This window comes from Procambarus clarkii, chromosome 14 (genome assembly GCF_040958095.1).
Source record: "Procambarus clarkii isolate CNS0578487 chromosome 14, FALCON_Pclarkii_2.0, whole genome shotgun sequence".
NCBI classification, from domain to species: domain Eukaryota; kingdom Metazoa; phylum Arthropoda; class Malacostraca; order Decapoda; family Cambaridae; genus Procambarus; species Procambarus clarkii.
In genome coordinates this window covers 20,325,020-20,352,192 of record NC_091163.1, presented here as the reverse complement: position 1 = coordinate 20,352,192, position 27,173 = coordinate 20,325,020, and the positions used below count along the sequence as shown (strand labels likewise).

At 39.7% G+C, this 27,173-nt stretch overlaps 1 protein-coding gene across 3 annotated transcripts in view; it reads left to right on the top strand.

Moving 5' to 3' along the window:
* Window positions 1-26,846, top strand: part of LOC123748003 (matrix-remodeling-associated protein 5-like) — a 97,493-nt gene extending 70,647 nt beyond the window's left edge. For 2 of the 3 annotated variants that reach the window (XM_069324411.1, XM_069324412.1), the window contains 5 exons: window positions 354-1,114; window positions 9,975-10,117; window positions 11,008-11,218; window positions 23,282-23,593; window positions 24,578-26,846. In XM_069324411.1, the coding sequence (XP_069180512.1) occupies window positions 1,063-1,114; window positions 9,975-10,117; window positions 11,008-11,218; window positions 23,282-23,593; window positions 24,578-25,029 (1,170 nt within the window). In that variant the 5' untranslated portion in view covers window positions 354-1,062 and the 3' untranslated portion in view covers window positions 25,030-26,846. The remainder of the gene's footprint in view (window positions 1-353; window positions 1,115-9,974; window positions 10,118-11,007; window positions 11,219-23,281; window positions 23,594-24,577) is intronic. The other variant, XM_069324413.1, reaches the window with a different exon arrangement.
* Window positions 26,847-27,173: the final 327 nt, after the last annotated feature.

The following is a 27,173-nucleotide window of genomic DNA, read 5'->3' as shown; positions in this document are numbered from 1 at the left end:
ATATATATATATATATATATATATATATATATATATATATATACATATATTCGTTTAGTGAAATTGCTTTTCTCTATAGCTCATTGGAGATAACTCTTGCAACATATTGCAAACAATTGCAGTGTTTATTGCTACAATTTTGTATTAGTTGCTTGGAATCTATAACACAAGTTAGAAGGGCGAGGCAAAATTATGTATAAATTATAAACAAATCAATATTACCCCCCCCCCTTATATATTCATTTCATTTAAAACGTGTACCAATTCCAATGATTAATCTGTTATTAAAAGTAAGTGTCCATATTAAGTAAATCACAGTGAAGCTAACGTAATAAATATATTATTTTTTTCAGAATGAAAATTCCTTTCCTGGTCATGTGTTTAAGGCCTGAGAAGAACAGTGACGGGAGAGGAGTGATGCTTAGTCCTCCCCAGCCTCCACCACATCCGGATGATGCTACCTCCTCTCCTCTTGCTCCTAATGATGCAACAATCTGGTAAGAATTCGCCTTTCATCAGTGCAAGGCGGATCCTGAAATAAATCCACTTCCATTGGTGTTGATGATGCACGGATTTGATCAAGACTTATCGGATTTAACCATATTACCCACTCCTCCCCCCCCCAACCCCCCTCCATCCTGCTGAAGATGCAGGAATGTGGTCTGAACTTGCTTAAGGAGAGAAGATGTGGCGGTGTCAGAGCCGGTATTTGAGGACCATATATTGGTGTCTTAACAGAAAATATGAAGTGATGAGAAAGTGTAAAAAGAGAAGTCGTTCCTCTTCCTGAGAATTCTCATAAATTCTCATAAATACACTAATAATGACAAGAAAAGTAGACAATAAAAATACTCAAGCTAGAAATGGAGCAACAAATACAAAAAATATCCATATGTGAAGGGGAAAAATGGAAGATAATATGCAGCAAAACCAAATATGACATATTTGTTAAAAACAATAACTTTAAAATTAAAATTTAAGTGAAGACGGCCAATAAACAGTTGATTAACGCGAGGAGTGATAGAAAAACGCCGGGGAGAAGGGGGATCGATCGAGGCCAGCATGGAGAGTGAGAGCTGGTCGCTACTACTGTGTGTGGTCGTTCTTATCTTAGGTAAGTTAGCCCTGACCTACAGATAAATGGCTTTCTGTCCGTCTGTCTTTCTGTCTGTCTGTCTCTCTCTCTCTCTCTCTCTCTCTCTCTCTCTCTCTCTCTCTCTCTCTCTCTCTCTCTCTCTCTCTCTCTCTCTCTCTCTCTCTCTCTCTCTCTCTCCCTCTCTCCCTGCAGAGAGAATAGTTGCAATTGCAATTGTCCCTAATTGTTATATAAAAGTATCTGTTTGAAGAAGGAAAGGTGGAACTATCAAAGGAAAGCGCCAAGCTATTACGACTATATAGCACTGGGAAGGGGTCAGGATAAGGATTTGGGATGGGACGGGGGAGAAGAATGGTGCCCAACCATTTGGACGGTCAGGGATTGAACGTCGACCTAAAGGAAGCGAGACCGTCGCTCTACCGCCCAGCCCAAGTGATTGGGTCTCTGTTTAAAGAGCATATGGAAGAACGTAATATTGCAATCAGCCAACCGTAGAATTAAAATGTAATTAATATGTGTGTGAGCTATTGACTGCAGGGCAGCTGTCGAAATAGATTTTGCTGCAGTTTAGGGAACCATAATGTGTTGTGTTGGTCATACGTCATATATTGAGTGGCTCACCCATCATTTATTGTGTTTACTATCATATGCCGTGTGGCTCAAACATCACGTACTCGGTACGAACCTAACAGGTAAATACCTATCCTACCGTATGCACTTGCCATTGTCTACGGGGAAGTGAGGACTAGCTTTAAACATCTCGCCTACTAGCCTTGTGCCTATTCCGTTATCATTTACCTGTCCTAATGTTGTAAACATTTGTCGACTTTAAGGTTATGGATAAGGGTGGCTTCTACAATACACACAGAAATCACAATAGCGTGTTATTGTGGTTATACCTCTCGGATGTAGGTTCGAACCCTCATTACGGCCCTTGTGGATTTGTTCGTGGCATCTATATCTTCTTCTTTCAGTGCATTCCTGTTGTTGACCACTCGTAGAGGCTACGAGAGTTTCCATACAGTTCTTCAATCCATATGCGTTTCCAGCTTCCACTTATTGTCCTACTTTCTCTCAGTTTAAATGTAAATATGTCAATTCTCAGTAGTCTCCTCTGGAACCTATATATCAATTGATGAAGGGTTGAGAGGCGGGACCTAAGAGCCGTAACTCAACGCCCAGTAAGGTGAGTACACACACACACACTTGATGTTTTGTGTATGTGTTTGTGTGCAAAAAGTACACACACACACACACACACACACACACACACACACACACACACACACACACACACACACACACACACACACACACACACACACACACACGAACCTAGGGAGGGTCGCTGGGGTCACGCGCTACAATAAACGCCAATATTTTTGGGTTAATTAATGCTACAGTGACAGATCACAGATCTAGGGGTATCACAAAGCGTATAACCGCAGCGAAAAGGAAAGAAATAATACAGTGCTATCACTAGAACTTTGTGTTAAACAGTGAATTCACCAGACAGGCGATGTGGGAGGGCCCAAAAGGCTTTGTTTACATATTGGGTCAAGTGATCAGTGGTACAGTGAATTGGTGAACTGTAACACAACAGACACACCGATACCTTGGCTACCTTGAGGTGCTTCCGGGGCTTAGTGTCCCCGCGGCCCGGTCGTCGACCAGGCCTCCTGGTTGCTGGACTGATCAACCAGGCTGTTAGACGCGGCTGCTCGCAGCCTGACGTATGAGTCACAGCCTGGTTGATCAGGTATCCTTTGGAGGTGCTTATCCAGTTCTCTCTTGAACACTGTGAGGGGTTTGCCAGTTATGCCCCTTATGTGTAGTGGAAGCGTGTTGAACAGTCTCGGGCCTCTGATGTTGATAGAGTTCTCTCTCAGAGTACCTGTTGCACCTCTGCTTTTCAACGGGGGTATTCTGCACATCCTGCCATGTCTTCTTGTCTCATGTGGTGTTATTTCTGTGTGCAGGTTTGGGACCAGCCCCTCAATTATTTTCCACGTGTAAATTATTATGTATCTCTCCCGCCTGCGCTCAAGGGAGTACAGATTTAGGCTCTTTAGTCGGTCCCAGTAATTTAGATGTTTTACTGAGTGGATTCTAGCAGTAAAGGATCTCTGCACGCTCTCTAGGTCAGCAATTTCTCCAGCTTTGAAAGGGGCTGTCATTGTGCAGCAGTACTCCACTCTAGATAGCACAAGCGTTTTGAAAAGTATCATCATCGGTATAGCATTTCTAGTGTGAAAAGTTCTTGTTATCCAACCTGTCATTTTTCTTGCAGTTGTGACGGCTACTTTATTGTGTTCTTTAAAGGTAAGGTCTTCCGACATGAGTACACCCAGGTCCTTTACATTGCCTTTTCGTTCTATGATATGATTTGCCTGCGTTTTGTACGTGGTTCCTGTTTTTATATTTTCAATTTTTCCGTAGCGCATGAGCTGAAACTTATCCTCGTTGAATACCATATTATTTTCTGTAGCCCATAGAAAGACCTGATCAACATCTGATTGGAGGTTTGCCGTGTCCTCTATGTTGCCAACTCTCATGAAAATCCTAGTGTCATCTGCAAAGGATGATACAGTGCTATAGGTTGTGTTCTGGTCTATGTCCGATATGAGGATGAGAAAAAGTACTGGAGCAAGCACAGTACCATGGGGGTACTGTGCTTGCAGTGACTGATACAGTGTACCGATACAGTGACTGACTCCAGAGATTTGTGTTAGATAGAGAAGAACCGCCATCATCAATGTAATGGATTAGTGAATCACCGCGTGGGAGGCGACGACGGATTACTTCGTCATCCAACATCGTAATTATTCACCTGGTTGTGTGAGCGGGAGGCTGACAGGTAGGTACCCCTCTCTGGTCAATTCTTCAGGTGTACAGAGGTAAAATATTACCAAATTCTTGCTCAGTATATCAGATACATTTAAAATATCAAAGTGGCTGAATTTGGATAGAGGTTGACATTATACGGGGCCCCCGTAACACACGCACGTATGCACACGTACGTTTGCAAGCACACACGCATGCACACGCAAAAACAAACACATGCACAAACGCACACGCACGCACACACACATACGTCCAGTCAGGCTAGAAGGGATTACCACCTTTCGTGGAAAGGGATAAAACCTCACTCATAATTCACCCCCTCTCTTACCCCTTCTCTTACCCCCTCTATTACCTGCCGTAATCGGCAGACAACACCTCACCTTCTCTTAACCTTCTCTCTTAACACACACACGCACACGCACACGTTCTCTCTGTTCTCTCTCTCACTCTCTCTCTCTCTCTCTCTCTCTCTCTCTCTCTCTCTCTCTCTCTCTCTCTCTCTCTCTCTCTCTCTCTCTCTCTCTCTCTCTCTCTCTCTCTTTCTCTCTCTCTCTCTCTCTCTCTTGCTCTCTTTCTCTTGTTCTATCTCTCTTTTTCTCTCTCTTGCTCTCTCTTGCAATCTCTCTCTTGCTCTCTCTCTCTCTTGCTCTCTCTCTCTCTTGCTCTCTCTCTCTCTCTTGACAAGGGGCAAAATGGCAGGAGGACTCAACAGGGCCACAGGAAACAGCCAGAGTGTCCAAACGAAGGAAACATTAACCCAAGTTCTGGAGGAATTCAGGAGGGAGATGCATGAAATGAGGATTACAATTAACAATCTGCAAAGTGAGCTGACATCAGCAGGGGAGAACAAATCACTCACAGAGAAAAATAAAGAGACCGAGCATCAGACTATCATCCAAAGGGAAGGTGGGAATGTTACATTGGATGGAAATGCCTCTGTACCTGAAACATTTGCGAAAAGACTGAAAAAGAGCTCAGAAGCAATGGACACAGTGAGGGAGGTAGCGATGCAAGCAGCTACGTCACAGGAAGCAGCAAGGTGCACAGCTCAGCTGCTGGAGAGAAAAAGATCAGTGGTAGTTGTAGGCATCAAAGAACAGGAAGGATCCAACAGGCAAGAATGGAATAGCAAGGACAGAGAGGCAGTACATTGGCTACTGAAGGGGTTACAGATGGAAGGGGCTGAACAAAACATTGAGAAGGTTTTCAGGTTTGGCTGGTACAACAGGACAGAAACCGACTTGTAAAGGTAGTGTTAAAAAACGAAACCACGAAGGAGGATATTCTCGAAAGGTAGAGTCGTCTGCAGCATGTGGAGGGATACAAAAAAGTATTCCTGCAGAGTGACAGGACGAAGGAGGAGAGAGCCAGGACAGCAGAGGCAAGGAGGAAGCGCTGGGAGAGAGGAGCAAACCAGGAAATCAAACCCCCAACACAACAGTCCCAGAGACAAGAGGGTAGTCAAAAACCAGCATCCCAGCAACACCAGAGGGGAGGGCAACACCACCACCCCCCTCTGCATAGAAACCCTCCCTTCCCCTCACCCTACCTGCCCCCACCCAACCATCCCTCCCCCCCACCCCATTCTGACCCTGTCACCCCTTCCCTATTCCCATCATGTCCCCCCCTCCCACCTTTCCCCCCTGTCCCCACTCCCCCTTCATCCCATACCCTCCCTATCCCTCCTCCCCCCTCACCCCGTATCCTCCATGTCCCCCCTATCTCCTTAACTCACACCCTACCTGTCCCCCTTCCCTTAAACCCCCACCCCAAAATCCTCTGAGACCCTGCAAACCACGTCACAGATCTTCTCACCCACAGAACAGCTTCCCACACCAGCAGAATGCTCGCCAAGAAAGGGACAAGAAAATGAACAGAAGAAATTGAACTTCAAGGCAATGTACACTAATATAGATGGGATTACAAGTAAAACAAGTGAATTCGGAGAATGGGCACTAGAAGAAAACCCAGACATAATAGCACTCACAGAAACAAAGCTAACGAAAATCATAACAAACGCAGTGTTTCCACAGGGTCTACTATGTAGTGAGGAAGGAGAGAGAAGGGAGAGGAGGAGGTGGTGTAGCTTTGCTACTAGGAGAAGGTTGGTGTTTCGAAGAGATGGTAATTCAGAACTGTGAAGGTTTCAGTGACTACATATCAGGCACCATAGCAACTGGAGGACAGAAAATTATAGTAGTAGTCATATATAACCCCCGCCGAATGACAGAAGACCCAGACAGGAATATGATAGAAACAACTTGGCCACCATCAATATAATAGAGAGAACAGCTTCTGTGACTAGCAGGAATGGATCCAGAATACTAATCATGGGAGACTTCCACTATGGGAAGATAATTTGGGGGAACAGAGACCCACATGTAGGCCCAGATACATGGAGAGCTAAGCTGTTGGATGTGGCAACAAGAAACTTTCTAAGTCAACACGTCAAGGGGCCGACAAGAATGAGAGGAGGGGATGAACCAGCCTTGCTTGATCTGATATTTATCCTAAATGAGTCGGATATAAGGGAAGTTAAGTTGGAAGCCCCCTTGGGAATGAGTGATCATAGTGTATTGAGCTTTGAGTACTTGGTTGAGCTAGGAAATTTCACCCCAAAAAAGAACTGGGAAACAAAGGGCTGGCGTGCAGAAAGGGAAACTATGAGGAGATGAATAAATTTCTATGGGATATACATTGGGACACAGAACTCGGAACCAAGTCCGTACAAGGCATGATGGACTATGTCACCCAAAAATGTCAGGAGGGTTTAAGCAGGATTATCCCAGCCTGACAGGAAAAAAACAGAGAAGCAAAGGAAGAATCCGTGGTTTAATAGGGATTGTATGAAAGCAAAGGAGCTGAAAAAAAGGGCATGGAGGAACTTCCGTAATAACAGAACACCAGAAAGTAGAGAGAGATACCAGAGAACAAGGAACGAGTATGTTAGTGTGAGAAGAGCAGCTGAGAAAAGGTATGAAAATGATGTAGCTAATAAAGCCAAGACCGAAGCAAAGCTACTACACAGTCACATCAGGAGGAAGACAACAGTGAAGGAACATGTGATGAAGCTTAGGGTGGGCGAGGACAGGTACACAGAGAATGATAAAGAGGTGTGTGAAGAACTCAACAAAAGGTTCCAGGAGGTCTTTACAATAGAACAGGGAGATGTCACAGCGCTAAGAGAGGTGGCAGCAAACCAGGTGACCTTGGATAGGATCTAAATTACAAGAGATGAGGTCAAGAAACACCTATTGGAGCTGGATGTGAGAAAGCTGTTGGGCCGGACGGAATCTCACCATGGGTATTGAAAGAGTGAGTAGGAGCACTTTGCTTGCCACTCTCCATAGTGTATAGTTACTAGTAGGTCACTGGAAACGGGAGACCTACCAGAAATATGAAAGACTGCTAATGTAGTACCAATATACAAAAAGGGTGACAGACAAGAGGCACTGAACTACAGGCCAGTGTCCTTAACTTGTATACCATGCAAGGTGATGGAGAAGATTGTGAGAAAAAACCTAGTAACACATCTGGAGAGAAGAGACTTCGTGACAACCCATCAACATGGGTTCAGGGAGGGTAAATCTTGCCTTACAGGCTTGATAGAATTCTACGATCAGGTGACAAAGATTAAGCAAGAAAGAGAAGGATGGCGGACTGCATTTTTTGGACTGTCGGAAAGTCTTTGACACTGTACCCCATAAAAGGTTGATGCATAAGCTGGAGAAACAGGCAGGAGTAACTGGTAGGACGCTCCAGTGGATAAGGGGAGTACCTAAGCAATAGGAAGCAGAGAGTTACAGTGAGGGGTGAGACCTCAGAAGGGCGTGAAGTCACCAGTGGAGTCCCACAGGGCTCTGTACTTGGACCTATCCTGTTTCTGATATACGTAAATGATCTCCCAGAGGGTATAGACTCATTCCTCTCAATGTTTGCTGACGACGCCCAAATTATGAGAAAGATTAAGACAGAGGACAGATTGAGGCTTCAAGAAGACCTGGACAAGCTGCAGGAATGGTCGAACAAATGGCTGTTAGAGTTTAACCCAAGCAAATGTAATGTAATGAAGATAGGGGTAGGAAGCACGAGACCAGATACAAGGTATCATTTGGGAGATGAAATACTTCAAGAGTCAGAGAGAGAGAAAGACCTGGGGGTTAATATCACGCCAGATCTGTCCCCTGAAGCTCATATCAAGAGGATAACATCAGCAGCATATGCCAGGTTGGCTAACATAAGAACGGCCTTTAGAAACTTGTGTAAGGAATCTTTCAGAACATTATATACCACATATGTCAGACCAATCCTGGAGTATGCGGCTCCAGCATGGAGTCCATATCTAGTCAAGCATAAGACTAAACTGGAAAAGGTTCAAAGGTTTGCCACCAGACTAGTACCCGAGCTGAGAGGTATGAGCTACGAGGAGAGACTACGGAAATTAAACCTCACTTCGTTGGAAGACAGAAGAGTTAGGGGGGGGGACATGATCACCACATTCAAGATTCTCAAGGGAATCAACAGGGTTGATAAAGACAGGCTATTTAACACAAGGGGCACACGCATTAGGGGACACAGGTGGAAACTGAGTGCCCAAATGAGTCACAGAGATATTAGAAAGAACTTTTTTAGAGTCAGAGTGGTTGACAAATGGAATGCATTAGGAAGTGATGTCGTGGAGGCTGACTGCATACACAGTTTCAAATGTAGATATGATAGAGCCCAATAGGCTCAGGAACATGTACACCTGTTGATTGACGGTTGAGAGGCGGGTCCAAAGAGCCAGAGCTCAACCCCTGCAAGCACAACTAGGTGAGTGCACACACACACACACACACACACACACACACACACACACACACACACACACACACACACACACACACACACACACACACTGCTTGGCTGACAATAACACCCCGATTGTTTTAAAACAATCGACAATGAATGAATGCTGTTTACAATGCATAATTAATGATTCTAAATGCCGTCAGTATAGTTGTACGCCTTTCAGATATATTTCAATAATCATTACTCACTGCTCTGAAAAACCGACACATTTTGTTTAACTACTTCAAAAAAATTCCGAATATCACATTTTTATTACAGAAAATATCAAATCAACGACCTCCTTAATTCGCTAAATTGTTTTCTTAATTGCATTGCTTACGTCTGGAAATCAAGATGTAAAAAATATATGTATGAATGTGCTTATTTATGTAAATGTAATCACCTGGGTTTCTTTAGCTGGCCCAACGGTAGAATCGTGCACCTTTCAATCATATTTACAATGGAATCCAAGGACTTTGCTCAATCTCGCTTATAATAACATATTTACACATACAATTTTTAGATTTAATTAGTTTAAATCAATTCTTCATCTAATTTATGCTATTTATTAACAATCATTACATTAAAGATGTTCTTTTCTATCATTTATGTAATTCTTCTGCGTTTCTATTCTTTTCTGTTTGTTCTCTTTCTTGTCCTCTGGTTCTGCCGTTCTCAGCAATAAACATAATCTCTGTCTACCTTGTTGATTCCATTTACAATTGTGTATGTCGCAATCATGTTTCCAATGTTCTTCTTTGCATCCAGTGCGATTAAGTCAAGTTCCCAGAGTCTCAATTTTCTAAGTTCAGTTCACTCATCTCATGAGAAACTTTACTGTGTATCGTTCAAACGTTTCTAAATATCTTTAATGCCGGGGGTTGCATATTTGCAGGTGAGTGCCACAAAGTTCATTGCACCCTCGAGTATCTCATTTTGTTTTCAAAGTTACTAAATGCTGTCCAGACGTTGATCGATTTCTCATATGCCGCTCATAGTTTTTTGTTAATGTGTCATAATGTGGGTGCTGGTGGCTCTACCTACTGAGCCACCAGCACCCACAATAGCATTTCGGAGACACCTATCTGCTTTCCAACTATAGAACTTTAAGTTTTGAAGATGTAACAGTATATATAAACACCATTCTTACACGTTCAACAAATCATTCACTGAATCTAACTTACTTATGGTTCTGATCCCCCAGGGAATATGGTGGGGCAGGCAGGGGCGGGCACAGGGCTATACATGGGTCCTTATTTCCCCAGCCCTCAGCCACTGAACATCACCGTACACCAGGACACCGTAGCCTACCTTCCCTGCACCGTCAATCAGCTTGGAGACAAGTCGGTTAGTGCCACAAAATCTACAAAAGTCTAAAACAGAGTTTTTTGTATTTTTTTGTAACTCAAAATTGTATTTCATACTTAGGTTTTTTTATTACTTTTTTCTTCTTAAACACCAAAGTTTTAGGTATTAATAGTGAAGATCTGTAATTTTCTTGAATTTGTATTATTTTTTTTTTTTGGGGGGGGGGGCGATTTATCACCCATTTCATTTCTCATTAATTATCAGTTATTATAACCTTTCCTGGCATGTTCTTTATTCTTTCTTTATTTATTAAACGTTTAACTTTTATTTTGTGCCCTATGAAGCTTTGTTTGTTATTTGAATTCATCATTAAATGCTGTGTTATCACGTACATTGCTGAATTAGATTGTCTTAAATTCAATGTAAATTGGTAGAATTTCTCTTGTAAATTGGTAGAATTTCTCTTGTAAATTGGTAGATTTGGTAATGTAAATTGGTTTGTTATGCAGATGTTATGACGTTATTAGATATAAGCTGACTTATGAGTACGAAATCTCATAGGCTGTTATGTCTCATAGATAGTTACGCAAGTTTTATAAATAGGAGCTGCCTCATATGGGCCAAAAGACCCTCTGCAGTTACCTTTGTTCTTATGTTCTTATGAAATGAGAGTGCTTGATATAAAGTCCTTCGGCTATGTCTAAAATAGTTTTCTCGCTAAATCTAGTGATTATTTCTAGGTCTTGATGAACGTTCTCTGATAGTTCACATGAACATATTCCTCTCTAATCACTTACAGACTTTTTATATATACTGCCTCATTGTGTATAAAATAAATACCATTACACGTTTCCAATAATATTTACAATGTGTGTGTGTGCTAACTAATTACTGCATCCAGGGTCCTGAGTTGGGTCTCCGTCCTGCAGGTGTCTTGGGTGAGGCAGAGGGACGCGGATATACTAACAGTGGACCGCTACACCTTCGTCAGGGACGACCGGTTGACCGTACACTTCACCCCTGATACAGGCACCTGGACGCTGGTCATCAAGTACGTCCAGGAGCGCGACGCTGGCACCTATGAGTGCCAGATCTCCACCGAGCCAAAGATGTCAATGCTGGTCCATCTTAACGTCATTGGTGAGTCACGGTTACTTGTTGCTTCCTGCTGGTGCTTGCAATCATCCAGCTGGTGTTTGCAATCATCCAGCTGGTGCTTGCAATCATCCAGCTGGTGCTTGCAATCATCCAGCTGATGCTTGCAATCATCCACCTGAAGCTTGCAATCATCCAGCTGGTGCTTGCAATCATCCAGCCAGTGCCTGGTGCTTGTGAGAGCCAGCTGGACTGGTAACCTACAATTTGTGTCTGGTGCTGGTCGGTAAAATTCCTGTCTTCCACTCTGGTGCTACTGGGTTCGAGACTCCTGAGGGTAAAAGTGAATGGAATGTTATTTTCAACTTTCAATGTGGTTTGCAAGTGGTTTGACTGGCACGAGGATCACCTAATTGTCTAATTAGTCTAATCAATCTAATTAGTCTAATTGATCAATCTAATTGTTAGGATCACCTAAATCATCATTTATTGATAACAAAGTCTAAGGGAAGTTTTTGTGAGAATCCAGAGTATAGATTTGAATCCGTAACTATAACTCAGCGCCCTGGCAAGTACATCAAGTAATTAAAGTTCACTTGACTGCTCCACTTACTCACTGCTGCTCTGATAATCTCTTCAATGTCGGCTCCTTTCACTCTGCAAAGTGATAATGAGGTCGCATATCAGACGATCTCCCTTTGACAGATCCGTCGTTCGCGATCATTCTCAATACGTTGAGATCCAACGGCCCAATTGGAGCCAGACTTTGCACGTTCTAATTAGCTGTCACCGATTATATATGATAATTGGAGCGATGAAAGCCTCCTACTTATCCTTCTAGGCTTCTAATTGGTTGAGGCCCCTCACTCGACACATAAGGGAAAGGTTCTTAATTGTCTTTCATCTTCACTACGTAGTTATGGGCTTCTTAAAGAGCCTGGGGCTAGATTCACGAAGAAGTTACGCAAACATTTACGAACCTGTACATCTTTTCTCTATCTTTGGCGGCTTTGTTTACAATTATTAAGCAGTTAATGAGCTCCGAAGCACCAGGAGGCTGTTTATAACAATAACAACAGTTGATTGAAAAGTTTTCATACTTGCAAACTGTTTAATAAATGTAACCAAAGCCGTCAAAGATTGAGGAACGATGTACACGTTCGTAAGTACTTGCGTAAATGCTTCGTGAATCTGACCCCATGGATGGTAGCAGCGGACTGTCTGGTCCCCTTAACCAACTACAAATGAATACCCTGCTTTAGAATACCTTGAGAGGTGTATTGAATTTATGATTTAATAGAAGTGCGTTCTTTGCAAGCAACGTGCAGAGGGTTGCAGCTTAAAAACAAGGAATGTTGTCTTGACAGAGAGGGTGTCACTAAACATTGGTGCCATGCGTGTGAATATATGGTATATAACTCACTGAGAACTCATCTGAAATAAGGAGACTCTGTGAAAACCTATGTGTGTACATATATATATATATATATATATATATATATATATATATATATATATATATATATATATATATATATATATATATATATATATATATATATATATATATATGTCGTACCTAGTAGCCAGAACGTACTTCTCAGCCTACTTTGCAAGGCCCGATTTGCCTAATAAGCCAAGTTTTCATGAATTAATTGTTTTTCGGCTATCTAACCTACCTAACCTAACCTAACCTAACTTTTTCGGCCACCTAACCTAACCTAACCTATAAAGAAAGGTTAGGTTAGGTTAGGTAGCGTTGGTTAGGTTCGGTCATATATCTACGTTAATTTTAACTCCAATAAAAAAAATTGACCTCATACATAATGAAATGGGTAGCTTTATCATTTCATTAGAAAAAAATTAGAGAAAATATATTAATTCAGGAAAACTTGGCTTATTAGGCAAATCGGGCCTTGCATAGTAGGCTGAGAAGTGCGTTCTGGCTACTAGGTACGACATATATATATATATATATATATATATATATATATATATATATATGTCGTACCTAATAGCCAGAACGCACTTCTATGCCTACTATTCAAGGCCCGATTTGCCTAATAAGCCAAGTTTTCATGAATTAGTATATTTTCTCTAATTTTTTTCTTATGAAATTATAAAGCTACCCATTTCATTACGTATGACGTCAATTTTTTTTATTGGAGTTAAAATTAATGTAGATATATGACCGAACCTAACCAACCCTACCTAACCTAACCTAACCTATCTTTATCGGTTAGGTTAGGTTAGGTAGCCGAAAATGTTAGGTTAGGTTAGGTTAGGTAGGTTAGGTAGTCGAAAAACAATTAATTCATGAAAACTTGGCTTATTAGGCAAATCGGGCCTTGAATAGTAGGCATAGAAGTGCGTTCTGGCTACTAGGTACGACATATATATATATATATATATATATATATATATATATATATATATATATATATATATATATGTCGTACCTAGTAGCCAGAACTCACTTCTTAGCCTACTATGCAAGGCCCAATTTGCCTAATAAGCCAAGTTTTCATGAATTAATGTTTTTTCGTCTACCTAACCTACCTAACCTAACCTAACCTAGCTTTTTTTGGCTACCTAACCTAACCTTACCTATATATATAGGTTAGGTTAAGTAAGGTAGGGTTGGTTAGGTTCGGTCATATATCTACGTTAATTTTAACTCCAATAAAAAAAAATTTACCTCATACATAGTGAAAAGGGTAGCTTTATCATTTCATAAGAAAAAAATTATAGTAAATATATTAATTCAGGAAAACTTGGCTTATTAGGCAAATCGGGCCTTGAATAGTAGGCTGAGAAGTGAGTTCTGGCTACTAGATACGACATATATATATATATATATATATATATATATATATATATATATATATTTATATATATATATATATATATATATATATATATATATATATATATATATATATATATATATATATATATATATATATATATATATATATATAATTAGTATATTTTGGTAGCAGTCTTTCCTGTAGACATATATTATTAAATATGACCGAAAAAGTAAGATTAATAATTCTAACACGAATTTTCTCAATCTTTCGAACATTTCTTTTCACTGTTGGAGGTAATTCAAAAATCAATTTTCCAAAATTCATTTTTATTTCTAGTCTGACGCGACACTTGAGCGCGTTTCGTAAAACTTATTACATTTTCAAAGACTTTAGTTAACACATACACAACTGAATAGAACTTACACATCTCCGATTTTGTTTATATCTACATTTGAGTGAGGTGGATGGGGTGAGGTGGTATTTAATAAGGTATTAATTTCATCAACACAAGCCAGAACATGAAACAATGGGTATTGAATAGAAGTGATTGTAGAAAGCCTATTGGTCCATATTTCTTGATGCTTCTATATTGGAGCGGAGTCTTGAGGTGGGTAGAATATATTTGTGCATTAATTGGCTGTTGGTTGCTGGTGTTGACTTCTTGATGTGTAATGCCTCGCAAACGTCAAGCCGCCTGCTATCGCTGTATCTATCGATGATTTCTGTGTTGTTTACTAGAATTTCTCTGGCGATGGTTTGGTTGTGGGAAGAGATTATATGTTCCTTAATGGAGCCCTGTTGCTTATGCATCGTTAAACGCCAAGAAAGAGATGTTGTTGTCTTGCCTATATACTGTTTTTTTTGGAGCTTACAGTCCCCAAGAGGGCATTTGAAGGCATAGACGACGTTAGTCTCTTTTAAAGCGTTCTGTTTTGTGTCTGGAGAGTTTCTCATGAGTAGGCTGGCCGTTTTTCTGGTTTTATAGTAAATCGTCAGTTGTATCCTCTGAGTTTTGTCTGTAGGGATAACGTTTCTATTAACAATATCTTTCAGGACCCTTTCCTCCGTTTTATGAGCTGTGGAAAAGAAGTTCCTGTAAAATAGTCTAATAGGGGGTATAGGTGTTGTGTTGGTTGTCTCTTCAGAGGTTGCATGGCATTTCACTTTCTTTCTTATGATGTCTTCGACGAAACCATTGGAGAAGCCGTTGTTGACTAGGACCTGCCTTACCCTACAGAGTTCTTCGTCGACTTGCTTCCATTCTGAGCTGTGGCTGAGAGCACGGTCGACATATGCGTTAACAACACTCCTTTTGTACCTATCTGGGCAATCGCTTTTGGCATTTAGGCACATTCCTATGTTCGTTTCCTTAGTGTAGACTGCAGTGTGGAAACCTCCGCTCTTTTCCATGACTGTTACATCTAGAAAGGGCAGCTTCCCATCCTTTTCCATCTCATAAGTGAAACGCAGCACGGAACTCCGCTCAAATGCCTCCTTCAACTCCTGCAGATGTCTGACATCAGGTACCTGTGTAAAAATGTCGTCAACATACCTGCAGTATATGGCCGGTTTCATGTTCATGTCGACTAAGACTTTTTGCTCGATGGTACCCATGTAGAAGTTTGCAAACTGGACACCTAGGGGAGAACCCATGGTGACCCCATCTACTTACTTATACATGTGCCCATCCGGGCTCAAGAAGGGTGCCTCTTTAGTACAAGCTTGGAGTAGTTTCCTTAGGATTTTTTCTGGTATGTCAAGAGGAGTACAGGCTGGATCACGATACACTCTGTCGGCTATCATCCCGATTGTCTCGTCCACTGGTACGTTAGTGAACAGCGATTCTACGTCCAACGAGGCTCTTATCCCTGTGGCCCGTGTGCCCCACAGTAAATCAACAAATTCCTTTGGAGACTTCAGGCTGAAGGCACAAGGAACATAAGGAGTCAGCAGGCCGTTGAGTCGCTTCGCCAGTCTGTACGTGGGTGTGGGTATCTGGCTAATGATTGGCCGAAGTGGGTTTCCAGGCTTGTGTGTCTTGACATTTCCATACGCATATCCAGGTTTATATTCCCCAATGATCTTTGGCAGGTGGAGTCCGGATTTCTTGGCGTTCACAGTTTCGATCAGTTTGTTGACATTTGCTTTCAATTCGGCTGTAGTGTCCTTCGTTACCCTTTGGAACTTAGTTTGGTCAGAGAGTATGAGGTTCATTTTCGCCAGATATTCGTCTTTTTTAAGAATGACATATATTGGCGACTTGTCACCTCCTCTGACAACTATCTCCTTGTTCTCACGAAGGCTTTTAGCTGCCGCTTTGAGCTCGGGGGACAGTATGGTGCTTCTGTAATTGCCTCGATTCTTTCCTCCTTCTGCAATAAGTTCTGCTTGTAAGGTATGTTTGGTAGTGACCTTCTTTTGTGTCTCGAGGTCGAATATGTCGTCCAACAGAATTTCCAACTCTACTTTCCGGGCCATCTCACTCGGTCTGGACATAAGGTGACAGTTTATGCCCAGATTTAGGAGAGTGACTTGGTCCTCAGTGAGGTTAATTCCTGCAAGGTTCAGGAAGCCATCTCTTGGTCATGGAATTGCCATAGGTCCTCCATATAATGTTGTTAGTTTCTTGATAATCCTTGTTTCAGTGCTGAGGTGATGTCAGTCTGTGAGGATGTCGAGGTGTTGTTCAAGACGGGCCACATGGATAAGAGCCTCGTTGGACGTAGAATCGCTGTTCACTAACGTACCAGTGGATGAGACAATCGGGATGATTGCCGACAGAGTGTATCGTGATCCAGCCTGTACTCCTCTTGACATACCAGAAAATATCCTAAGGAAACAACTCCAAGCTTCTACTAAAGAGGCACCCTTCTTGAGCCCGGATGAGCACATGTATAAGCAAGTAGATGGGGTCGCCATGGGTTCTCCCCTAGGTGTCCTGTTTGCAAACTTCTACATGGGTACCATCGAGCAAAAAGTCTTAGTCGACATGAACATGAAACCGGCCATATACTGCAGGTATGTTGACGACATTTTTACACAGGTACCTGATGTCAGACATCTGCAGGAGCTGAAGGAGGCATTTGAGCAGAGTTCCGTGCTGCGTTTCACTTACGAGATGGAAAAGGATGGGAAGCTGCCCTTTCTAGATGTAACAATCATGGAAAAGGGCGGAGGTTTCCACACTGCAGTCTACACTAAGGAAACAAACATAGGAATGTGCCTAAATGCCAACAGCGACTGCCCAGACAGGTACAAGAGGAGTGTTGTTAATGCATATGTCGACCGTGCTCTCAGCCACAGCTCAGAATGGAAGCAAGTCGACGAAGAACTCTGTAGGGTAAAGCAGGTCCTAGTCAATAACGGCTTCTCCAATGGTTTCGTCGAAGACATCATAAGAAGGAAAGTGAAAAGCCATGCAACCTCTGAAGAGACAACTAACACAACACCTATACCCCCTATTAGACAATTTTACAGGAACTTCTTTTCCACAGCTCATAAAATGGAGGAAAGGGTCCTGAAAGATATTTTTAATAGAAACGTTATCCCTACACAAAAAAAATCAGAGGATACAACTGACGATTTACTATAAAACCAGAAAAACGGCCAGCCTACTCATGAGAAACTCTCCAGACACAAAACAGAACGCTTTAAAAGAGACTAACGTCGTCTATGCCTTCAAATGCCCTCTTGGGGACTGTAAGCTCCAAAAAACCCAGTATATAGGCAAGACAACAACATCTCTTTCTAGGCGTTTAACGATGCATAAGCAACAGGGCTCCATTAAGGAACATATAATCTCTTCCCACAACCAAACCATCGCCAGAGAAATCCTAGTAAACAACACAGAAATCATCGATAGATACAGCGATAGCAGGCGGCTTGACGTTTGCGAGGCACTACACATCAAGAAGTCAACACCAGCAATCAACAGCCAATTATTGCACAACTATATTCTACCCACCTCAAGACTCCGCTCCAATATAGAAGCATCAAGAAATATGGACCAATAGGCTTTCTACAAACACTTCTATTCAATATCCATTGTTTCGTGTTCTGTCTTGTGTTGATGAAATTAATACCCTATTAATACCACTTCTTGCTCTGTCTTGCGTTGATGAAATTAATACCCTATTAATGCCACATCCTGTTCTGTCTTGTGTTAATGCCACATCACCCCTTCCACCTCACTCAAATGTAGATATAAAATCGGAGATGTGTAAGTTCTATTCAGTTGTGTATGTGTTAACTAAAGTCTTTGAAAATGTAATAAGTTTTACGAAACGCGCTCGTGTTGCGTCAGACTAGAAATAAAAATGAATTTTGGAGAATTGATTTTTGATTTACCTCCAACAGTGAAAAGAAATGTACGGAAGATTGAGAAAATTCGTGTTAGAATTATTAATCTTACTTTTTCGGTCATATTTAATTATATATATATATATATATATATATATATATATATATATATATATATATATATATATATATATATATATATATATATATATATATATATATATATATATAAATATATATATATATATATATATATATATATATATATATATATATATATATATAAATATATATATATATATATATATATATATATATATATATATATGTCGTACCTAGTAGCCAGAACGCACTTCTCGGCCTACTATGCAAGGCCTGATTTGCCTAATATGCCAAGTTTTCCTGAATTAATATATTTTCTCTAATTTTTTCTTATGAAATGATAAAGCTACCCATTTCATTATGTATGACGTTAATTTTTTTTATTGTAATAAAATTGACGTAGATATGACCGAACCTAATCAACCCTACCTAACCTAACCTAACCTAACCTATCTTTATAGGTTAGTTTAGGTTAGGTAGCCGAAAAAGTTAGGTTAGGTTAGGTTAGGTAGGATAGGTAGTCGAAAAAACATTAATTCATGAAAACTTGGCTTATTAGGCAAATCGGGCCTTGTATAGTAGGCTGAGAAGTGCGTTCTGGCTACTAGGTACGACATATATATATATATATATATATATATATATATATATATATATATATATATATATATATATATATATATATATATATATATGCAACAATGATCACAAAAACACTGATCCAAGTATGCAGAATAACCACATATGAAAAATAGAAAATGCTTAACGCGTTTTCGGCTAATTCGCCTTCATCAGAGCAAAGTAGAATGAGGATAAGATTGCTGATCAGACCTTTATATCCGCCTGGGCAGATCACCTGACCACCAAAAATAAGTGGAGGAAAGGAATTATAAGAAAGAAGGTAATTGCAGAAGGCCTATTATTGAACTTATAAAATTGTGCATTAAAGATAATTATTTCAGCTTTAATGATTCATTTTATAAACAAACATTTGGCATGGCGATGGGTAATCCCCTCTCCCCTGTTTTGAGCAATCTGTACATGGAATGTTTCGAAACAAATATCCTTCCCAGGATTTTACCCTCAAATTTGCTTTGGTACAGGTACGTTGACGATATTTTGTGCCTGTGGCCGGTTAATCATGACGAAACTGATTTTCTCAATCAAATCAATTCGCTGGTTCCGTCAATTAAATTCACAATTGAGAACGAAGTGAATGGTGTTCTGCCTTTTTTAGACATCATGATTCATAGAATTGGTAGAAGTTTCAAATTCAATGTGTATAGGAAACCTACCAATGTGTGCTCGTATGTACATTTCTATTCAAATCATCATGTTCAGGTCAAGCGGGCAGTTTTTTCTGGTATGTTTCTCAGAGCACTGAGAGTTTGTAGTCCGGAATTTTTCGATGAAGAAATAGCAAATATATTTGAAATTGGGAAGACGTTAAAATACCCAAAATCGATCTTGGATCTTGCGTTTGGTCAAGCAAAAAGGACTTTCTACAAACAGACTACTAAGTCGAAACCAGAACTGAAAAATTCGTTGGTATTACCATATTCTGAGGGTCTAGTAAATCTTGCCCCAGCCCTGAAGAACCTTAATATTAATCTAGTGTTCAAAAATGATAATACAGTTAAGTCCATGTTAATTAAGAACTCGCCCTCGTCTGTAGCAGGTTGTGTGTATTCCATCCTTTGTAATGAGTGTGCATGTGTTTACATCGGCCAGACAGGTAAAACTCTTTCCTCACGTTTAAAACAGCATTCATACGCTATTCGTACAGCCCAGCAATCCAGTGCATTGTATTTACATTCCAGTTTATGTAATCATTCTATCGACTTCACAGGGGCAAAATGTATTGTTAAAAGTAAGGATTTTGTTGAACGAAACGTGATCGAGTCTGCTCTGATCAAACATTGTAACAACAGCCTTAATGTGAGCCCCGGTATGTACAAGTTGGATCCCTATTTAAGCCTCAATATAGCACGTCAAAACAATATAGCAATCATTTAAACACGTATGGCACTTGGAGATATTAATAGGAGCTGCCTTGTATGGGCCAATAGGCCTTCTGCAATTACCTTCTTTCTTATAATTCCTTTCCTCCACTTATTTTTGGTGGTCAGGTGATCTGCCCAGGCGGATATAAAGGTCTGATCAGCAATCTTATCCTCATTCTACTTTGCTCTGATGAAGGCGAATTAGCCGAAAACGCGTTAAGCATTTTCTATTTTTCATATGTGGTTATTCTGCATATATATATATATATATATATATATATATATATATATATATATATATATATATATATATATATATATATATATATATATATATATATATAAATCTTTGGACAACATCAGATTAACAATCTTTGGACAACACCCACCAGTGGGCCTCGAACCCAGAAAGCACAACTACCTTCCAGTTGCTGCCATATCTAGTACGCCTTAACCCACTGCACCATCAGACCCTTAAAAGAAGAAGAGATTTCGAGCTTTATATACACCTCAAATATCTCCACTTCCCAAGGGCACTAGACAAGTGAGAGGTTACTATGCGTTTTTCATCAAGCCACTGTTAATGTGGGAGAACTCGTGTCCATGCTATAAGCCTATACTTGCTTAAACCACAAGTGAAGATTAACAATCTTTGGACAACACCCACCAGTGGGCCTCGAACCCAGAAAGCACAACTACCTTCCAATAGCTGCCATAACTAGTACGCCTTAACCCACTACACCATCAGACCCTTAATAGAAGTAGAGATTTCGAGATATATATACACCTCAAATATCTCCACTTCCCAAGGGCACTAGACAAGAGAGAGGTTACTATGCGTTTTTCGTCAAGCCACTGTTAATGTGGGAGAACTCGTGTCCATACTATAAGCCTATACCTGCTTAAACCACATGTGAAGATTAACAATCTTTGGACAACACCCACCAGTGGGCCTCGAACCCAGAAAGCACTTTTAAGGGTCTGATGGTGTAGTGGGTTAAGGCGTACTAGTTATGGCAGCTACTGGAAGGTAGTTGTGATTGCTGGGTTCGAGGCCCACTGGTGGGTGTTGTCCAAAGATTGTTAATCTGATGTTGTCCAAAGATTTATATATATATATATATATATATATATATATATATATATATATATATATATATATATATATATATATATATATATATATATATATATATATGTCGTACCTAGTAGCCAGAATGCACTTCTCAGCCTACTATGCAAGGCCCGATTTGCCTAATAAGCAAAGTTTTCCTGAATTAACATATTTTCTATATTTTTTTCTTATGAACTGATAAAGCTACCCATTTCATTATGTATGATTTCAATTTTTTTTTATTGGAGTTAAAATTAACGTAGATATATGACCGAACCTAACCAACCCTACCTAACCTAACCTAACCTATCTTAATAGGTTAGGTTAGGTTAGGTAGCTGAAAAAGTTAGGTTAGGTTAGGTAGGTTAGGTAGTCGAAAAACATATAATTCATGAAAACTTGGCTTTTTAGGCAAATCGGGCCTTGCATAGAAGGCAGAGAAGTGCGTTCTGGCTACTAGGTACGACATATATATATATATATATATATATATATATATATATATATATATATATATATATATATATATATATATATATATATATTTAAAGTATTCAGTGAGAATCCACAAGGTCTTCTCTGAACACTATTTATTTTCTTTTTCGAGGATGTGGGTCCCTTTAATTAAACCAGTGGTGGTACCCCTATATATATATATATATATATATATATATATATATATATATATATATATATATATATATATATATACATATATATATATATATATATATATATATATATATATATATATATATAAATCTCAGTGTATATATTGATTGTTCTCTATATTGTGCATATATATGTGTGAATAAAGATCTTTATATATATATATATATATATATATATATATATATATATATATATATATATATATATATATATATATATATAAATATATATATATAAATATATATATATATATATATATATATATATATATATATATATATATATATATATATATATATATATATATATATATATATATATATATATATTTACTCTGTATAAAAAACGTCTGTGTAAACCTTTCATATATATAAAATACAAGCGAGAACTATAGGCAGCCAGCGTATATGCACATCTATGTCTATTCTTTTGATGTAAAAGAAATAAAAGCGAAAGATTTATACGTAAAAAATGCCTGAATTTACAACAAAAACAACAAGAACAACAACAACAACAACAATAATAATAATAAAATTAAAAATAATAATAATAAAACCAATTGAACCTATAGGGTGTCTCAATCAATTGATACCTACAGAGCGATCAAGGTACTCCTTACCCCTGTACCACCACGACTTAAGTTACGCCACCTTGGGGGGATTCCACTGAACGTGCAGGGAGTCTGACGGCTTCTCGTGAAGCCAGTTTAAGTTTGTCATAACCTGGAAGCCCTCGAGTGTAAGGTCAAGTTGTCTAACTACCTCACACTCCAGCTGGTATTAACTCTGGGCGTCAACGGAGCCTTTAGGTCTATTCACACAGGTAGAACCATAGTGCCGGAAGTAATCCTCCAATCATCCACAGTGGCGCATGGAGGGAGGGAACTATCAGGAGGGAAAACGCCAAGTCATTACGACTATTAATCACTTGGGACAGGATCAGAATAAGTTAGGATGGGACTGAGGGTAAAAGAATGGTTGCCAACCACTTGTGGACGGTCTTGGGGGATTGAACCCCGACCTGCAGGAAGGGATAGCCTCATCCCAAACTTCCGTTCTCTACATTTCCGCATCCAAAACTAATTTTCCTGTCCTCCCTTCTGTAGTTCCGCAAGTGGAAGTGAGTGGCGCGGCGGACAAGTACGTGAGGAGTGGATCCACCGCTCGGCTCGAGTGCAAAGTGAGCTCAACAGTTCAGCTTCCCGATTACATCTTCTGGTACCACTCTGGGGAGCGGCTGCTGGAGTACGACAACCCCAGAGTGAAGTTTACGGTTTCGAGGCGGGGCGGCCAGGGCAGTGAGATGAGTGTCACTTCGACTCTGGTGATTTCCAACGCCAAGTCCGCAGACGCCGGCAACTATACCTGCCTTCCCTCCAATCTTCACCCTGCCACCACGCTCCTCCATGTCCTCAATGGTACGTGGCATGATTATTATAGTTGTGGTTTTATATTAAGTTACTTGTAACAAGTTCCAATATCTTGACCAAACCACACACTAGAAAGTGAAGGGACGACGACGTTTCGGTCCGTCCTGGACCATTCTCAAGTCGATTGAGTCCAGGACGGTTCGAAACGTCGTCGTCCCTTCACTTTCTAGTGTGTGGTTTGGTCAACATATTTCAGCCACGTTATTGTGACTCCTCGTCTGCAACAAGTTCTAAGTAGCACTAGCTATGGTGAGCCCGGAGTGAACATAAGAATGAAGGTAACTGCAGAAGGCCTATTGGCTCATACGAGGTAGCTCCTATTTCATATCCACTTAATCTCATTCATATATATGTCTAACCTACGCTTGAAATAATCAATGGATACTACTTCTATTGGAATTACTTGACACAGGAACGGGGCTGTGTGCACTGGTGGCATGATATTTGTCAATTTCTTGAACAAATCCACAAGGACCATTTCTTCCCTTGTCCATTTCTTCTTTAGTTCATTCAACCTTACTTCTCCAGTTTCATCTTCCAGGAGCAAGAACTGTCTCTATAGACAACTCAAAGCTACTGACTGTCTCTGATCACATCAAAATGTGATAACAAATCTAGTTTTTTCTTTGTTTTCGACAAATTTTGAGTGTTAATATACATATACATTCACAACATATACATCAGAATTATACATATGTATTCCGTTCTTTGCATTGTTTTGCTTGAGTGGAAATTATGCTTATTTTAATGAAAATAATAATAATAATAATAATAATAATAATATTATTATTATTATTATTATTATTATTATTATTTTTGTTATCAATCCCACACAGAAATCACACTAACGTGATATATATAGCGAATCTATGAATGCACTTGGCAATGCTAAGGTGGAAAGTTCGTTCCTCCTCACAGTCCAAGTATTTTCTCATTATTATTATTATTGTTATTTATTCATTTATATTTCAGCAGATGAGCACCCGGCAGCAATGCATACGGGCAGAGCGATGACAACAGAGCCTCCCCCTGCCTGGGGAGTAATCTTGGCAGTAGTACTCTGTATAGTGATGGTCCACGCCAACCCCCTGACAGACCAGGCATGTGTTGGCACGCCTTTCTTCGTTCCTAGCGATGTAGGCGACGACGAGGTACATCGCCCCATTAGAAGGACTAGACGCAGGAGGGACTCGGCGTCTGGACTCCTAGCAAGGGTCTGTCAGATCTCTCTACCTCACCGCTATCCTTGTGAGAGCCGGGTCCGACCGCCCTCCTACAGGAGACAACCGGGTTCGGTCACCTGGCGGTGGAGAGCAACAGGTTCTGGAGGCATTGTTAGGCAGGGTCATCCTGCCTTCCTCACTCTGTCTGCTTCAAAGCTCCACACTGCATTTAGATTAAGCGATATAATTGGTTCACACTAACACGCACACACACACAAACACACACACACACACACACACACACACACACACACACACACACACACACACACACACACACACACACACACACACTTTTTCAGTGTCAGAGTAGTTAACAGATGGATTGCATTAGGCAGTGATGTGGTGGAGGCTGACTCCATACACAGTTTTAAATGTAGATATGATAGAGCCCAGTAGGCTCAGGAACCTGTACACCTGTTGATTGACAGTTGAGAGGCAGACCAAAGAGCCAAAGCTCAACCCCCACATGCACAAATAGGTGAGTACAAATAGGTGAGTACACACACACATTGTGTATTAACCCTGAGTTTTATAATTTTGTGTAACATTATGCTTAGAGTCTCAAGCTGGAAGCTTCCATTGAATAAATGCATAACCTTACATGTGAATTACAAACCTTTTTTGTATTGCAATCTTCTGTGTATGCAGCCTCAAAAATGCAATGTTCTTCACGCAAAGCTTCAGGTTAATGTAAATCTGAGTTGTTATATTCATTTCATCATATATATGCCTTTTGGAAACTTACTCTTGAATTTGGATTAAAAAGCCTTTAATTCTACTATTTTTTAAAACTTTTAATTTCCATTATAAATAGCAGCGTTGAGGATAATGTGGTCAGTGTTAAATGCTCTAAAATTGTGTTGGATAAGATTATATTATACAGCATAAATTGCAGACGAAATATAACTTTTTCCTGAGTTTTATAGGTGTTGAATATCGCAAATAATGGACCCGGGAAGAATTCTTATTGCGGAAAAAATGTCAAATATTCAGTCAGAACCATTTTTAATTTTTCAGAAGACATACCGTAAGTAATTTCCGATCTGGAAGTTCCAATTCGTTGAATATTTTAGAAATAAAATACAATTCTCATCGCCTATGGGGCACACACCTCATCAGGCAATTATCTGAAGCCAATTTTTTGCAGTATATTTGAAGTCATATCACTGCGTCAAGACATAACGTCAATATCACCGCTCTCACAGACGTCAACACGTCAATCGCCACGTGACGCTGAAATTTTCTGAGCCAAAATCCACAGTGTTTTAGAGACGTATATATTGTTTCATAAATAATAAACTCATTTACTTCTTGTGATTTCTGATGGCAAATCACATTGAGTGTCATGCATAACGATCAGTATCCTAAGAGGTGATTTCCATTTCTGTGTTATTAATTTAAGTTCTGAATCAAGCTTATGAAATGTTTTCCAAATAGCTGCTGTTCTACATTTTTTCCACAATTATTATTTTTGTTTACGATAATCTTTATTTGTAATACACCAAAGCTAAGGTTTGGTCTGAAATTTCAAACTTAAAATACATATCTAATATTGTAATTTTACTCCGAATAATTAATACTTATCGTATTTTGCCTTTAGTTTATCCCATCCTGTCTACTGCCTCAAGATATTTTTGTTTAATTCAATGTTGTGAACAATCAATTAATGTGTTACTACCAATGATCTGTTTAATTACACGAGTCCCACTAGGGGCTTTCTATTTTCGTTCGTATTTACAACTCGTCTAGTGTAGTTTACATTGGCTGATAAACTGTTCTCTGAGTTAACCACTGTCTGAGTATACACAACACTATTATGGTTATTATTTACATTCATGATAAACCTCAGAATGTATTATGCTCGAACAAACTCATTCAGTAAGGTGTTTCCTGAATGTTGTTTAACAAACTTTTGTATCAGTGTGTCAGATCACCAAGGTTGTCTCTGTAAGACAAAGGAACAGAAGTCACTGTAATGTTTGGATACATAAATGTGAGAATAAGTGGAAGTACTATTTGTGAGTTTTATTTATTTCCTATACAGGAACAAAATGTATTTTAACAAATATTGTATGGTACGACCTGCATGGTTAGGTGATTATGCTCTCCAGATTCACGTCTTACGGTATATTCATAATTGCTTGATGCTTTATATATACCTTATATATAGATATATAGATATACGCTGCGAGGTGCACCATATACACACTGCACCTATTATATCATCCCAGGAATATATCTAGCCAGAAAAGTATATATATAGTAAGATCTGAACCACATCTGTGAGTGAATATACCTTCAGAGCGCTGCCTCACATGCCACTGTATATAAACTGAGAGCTG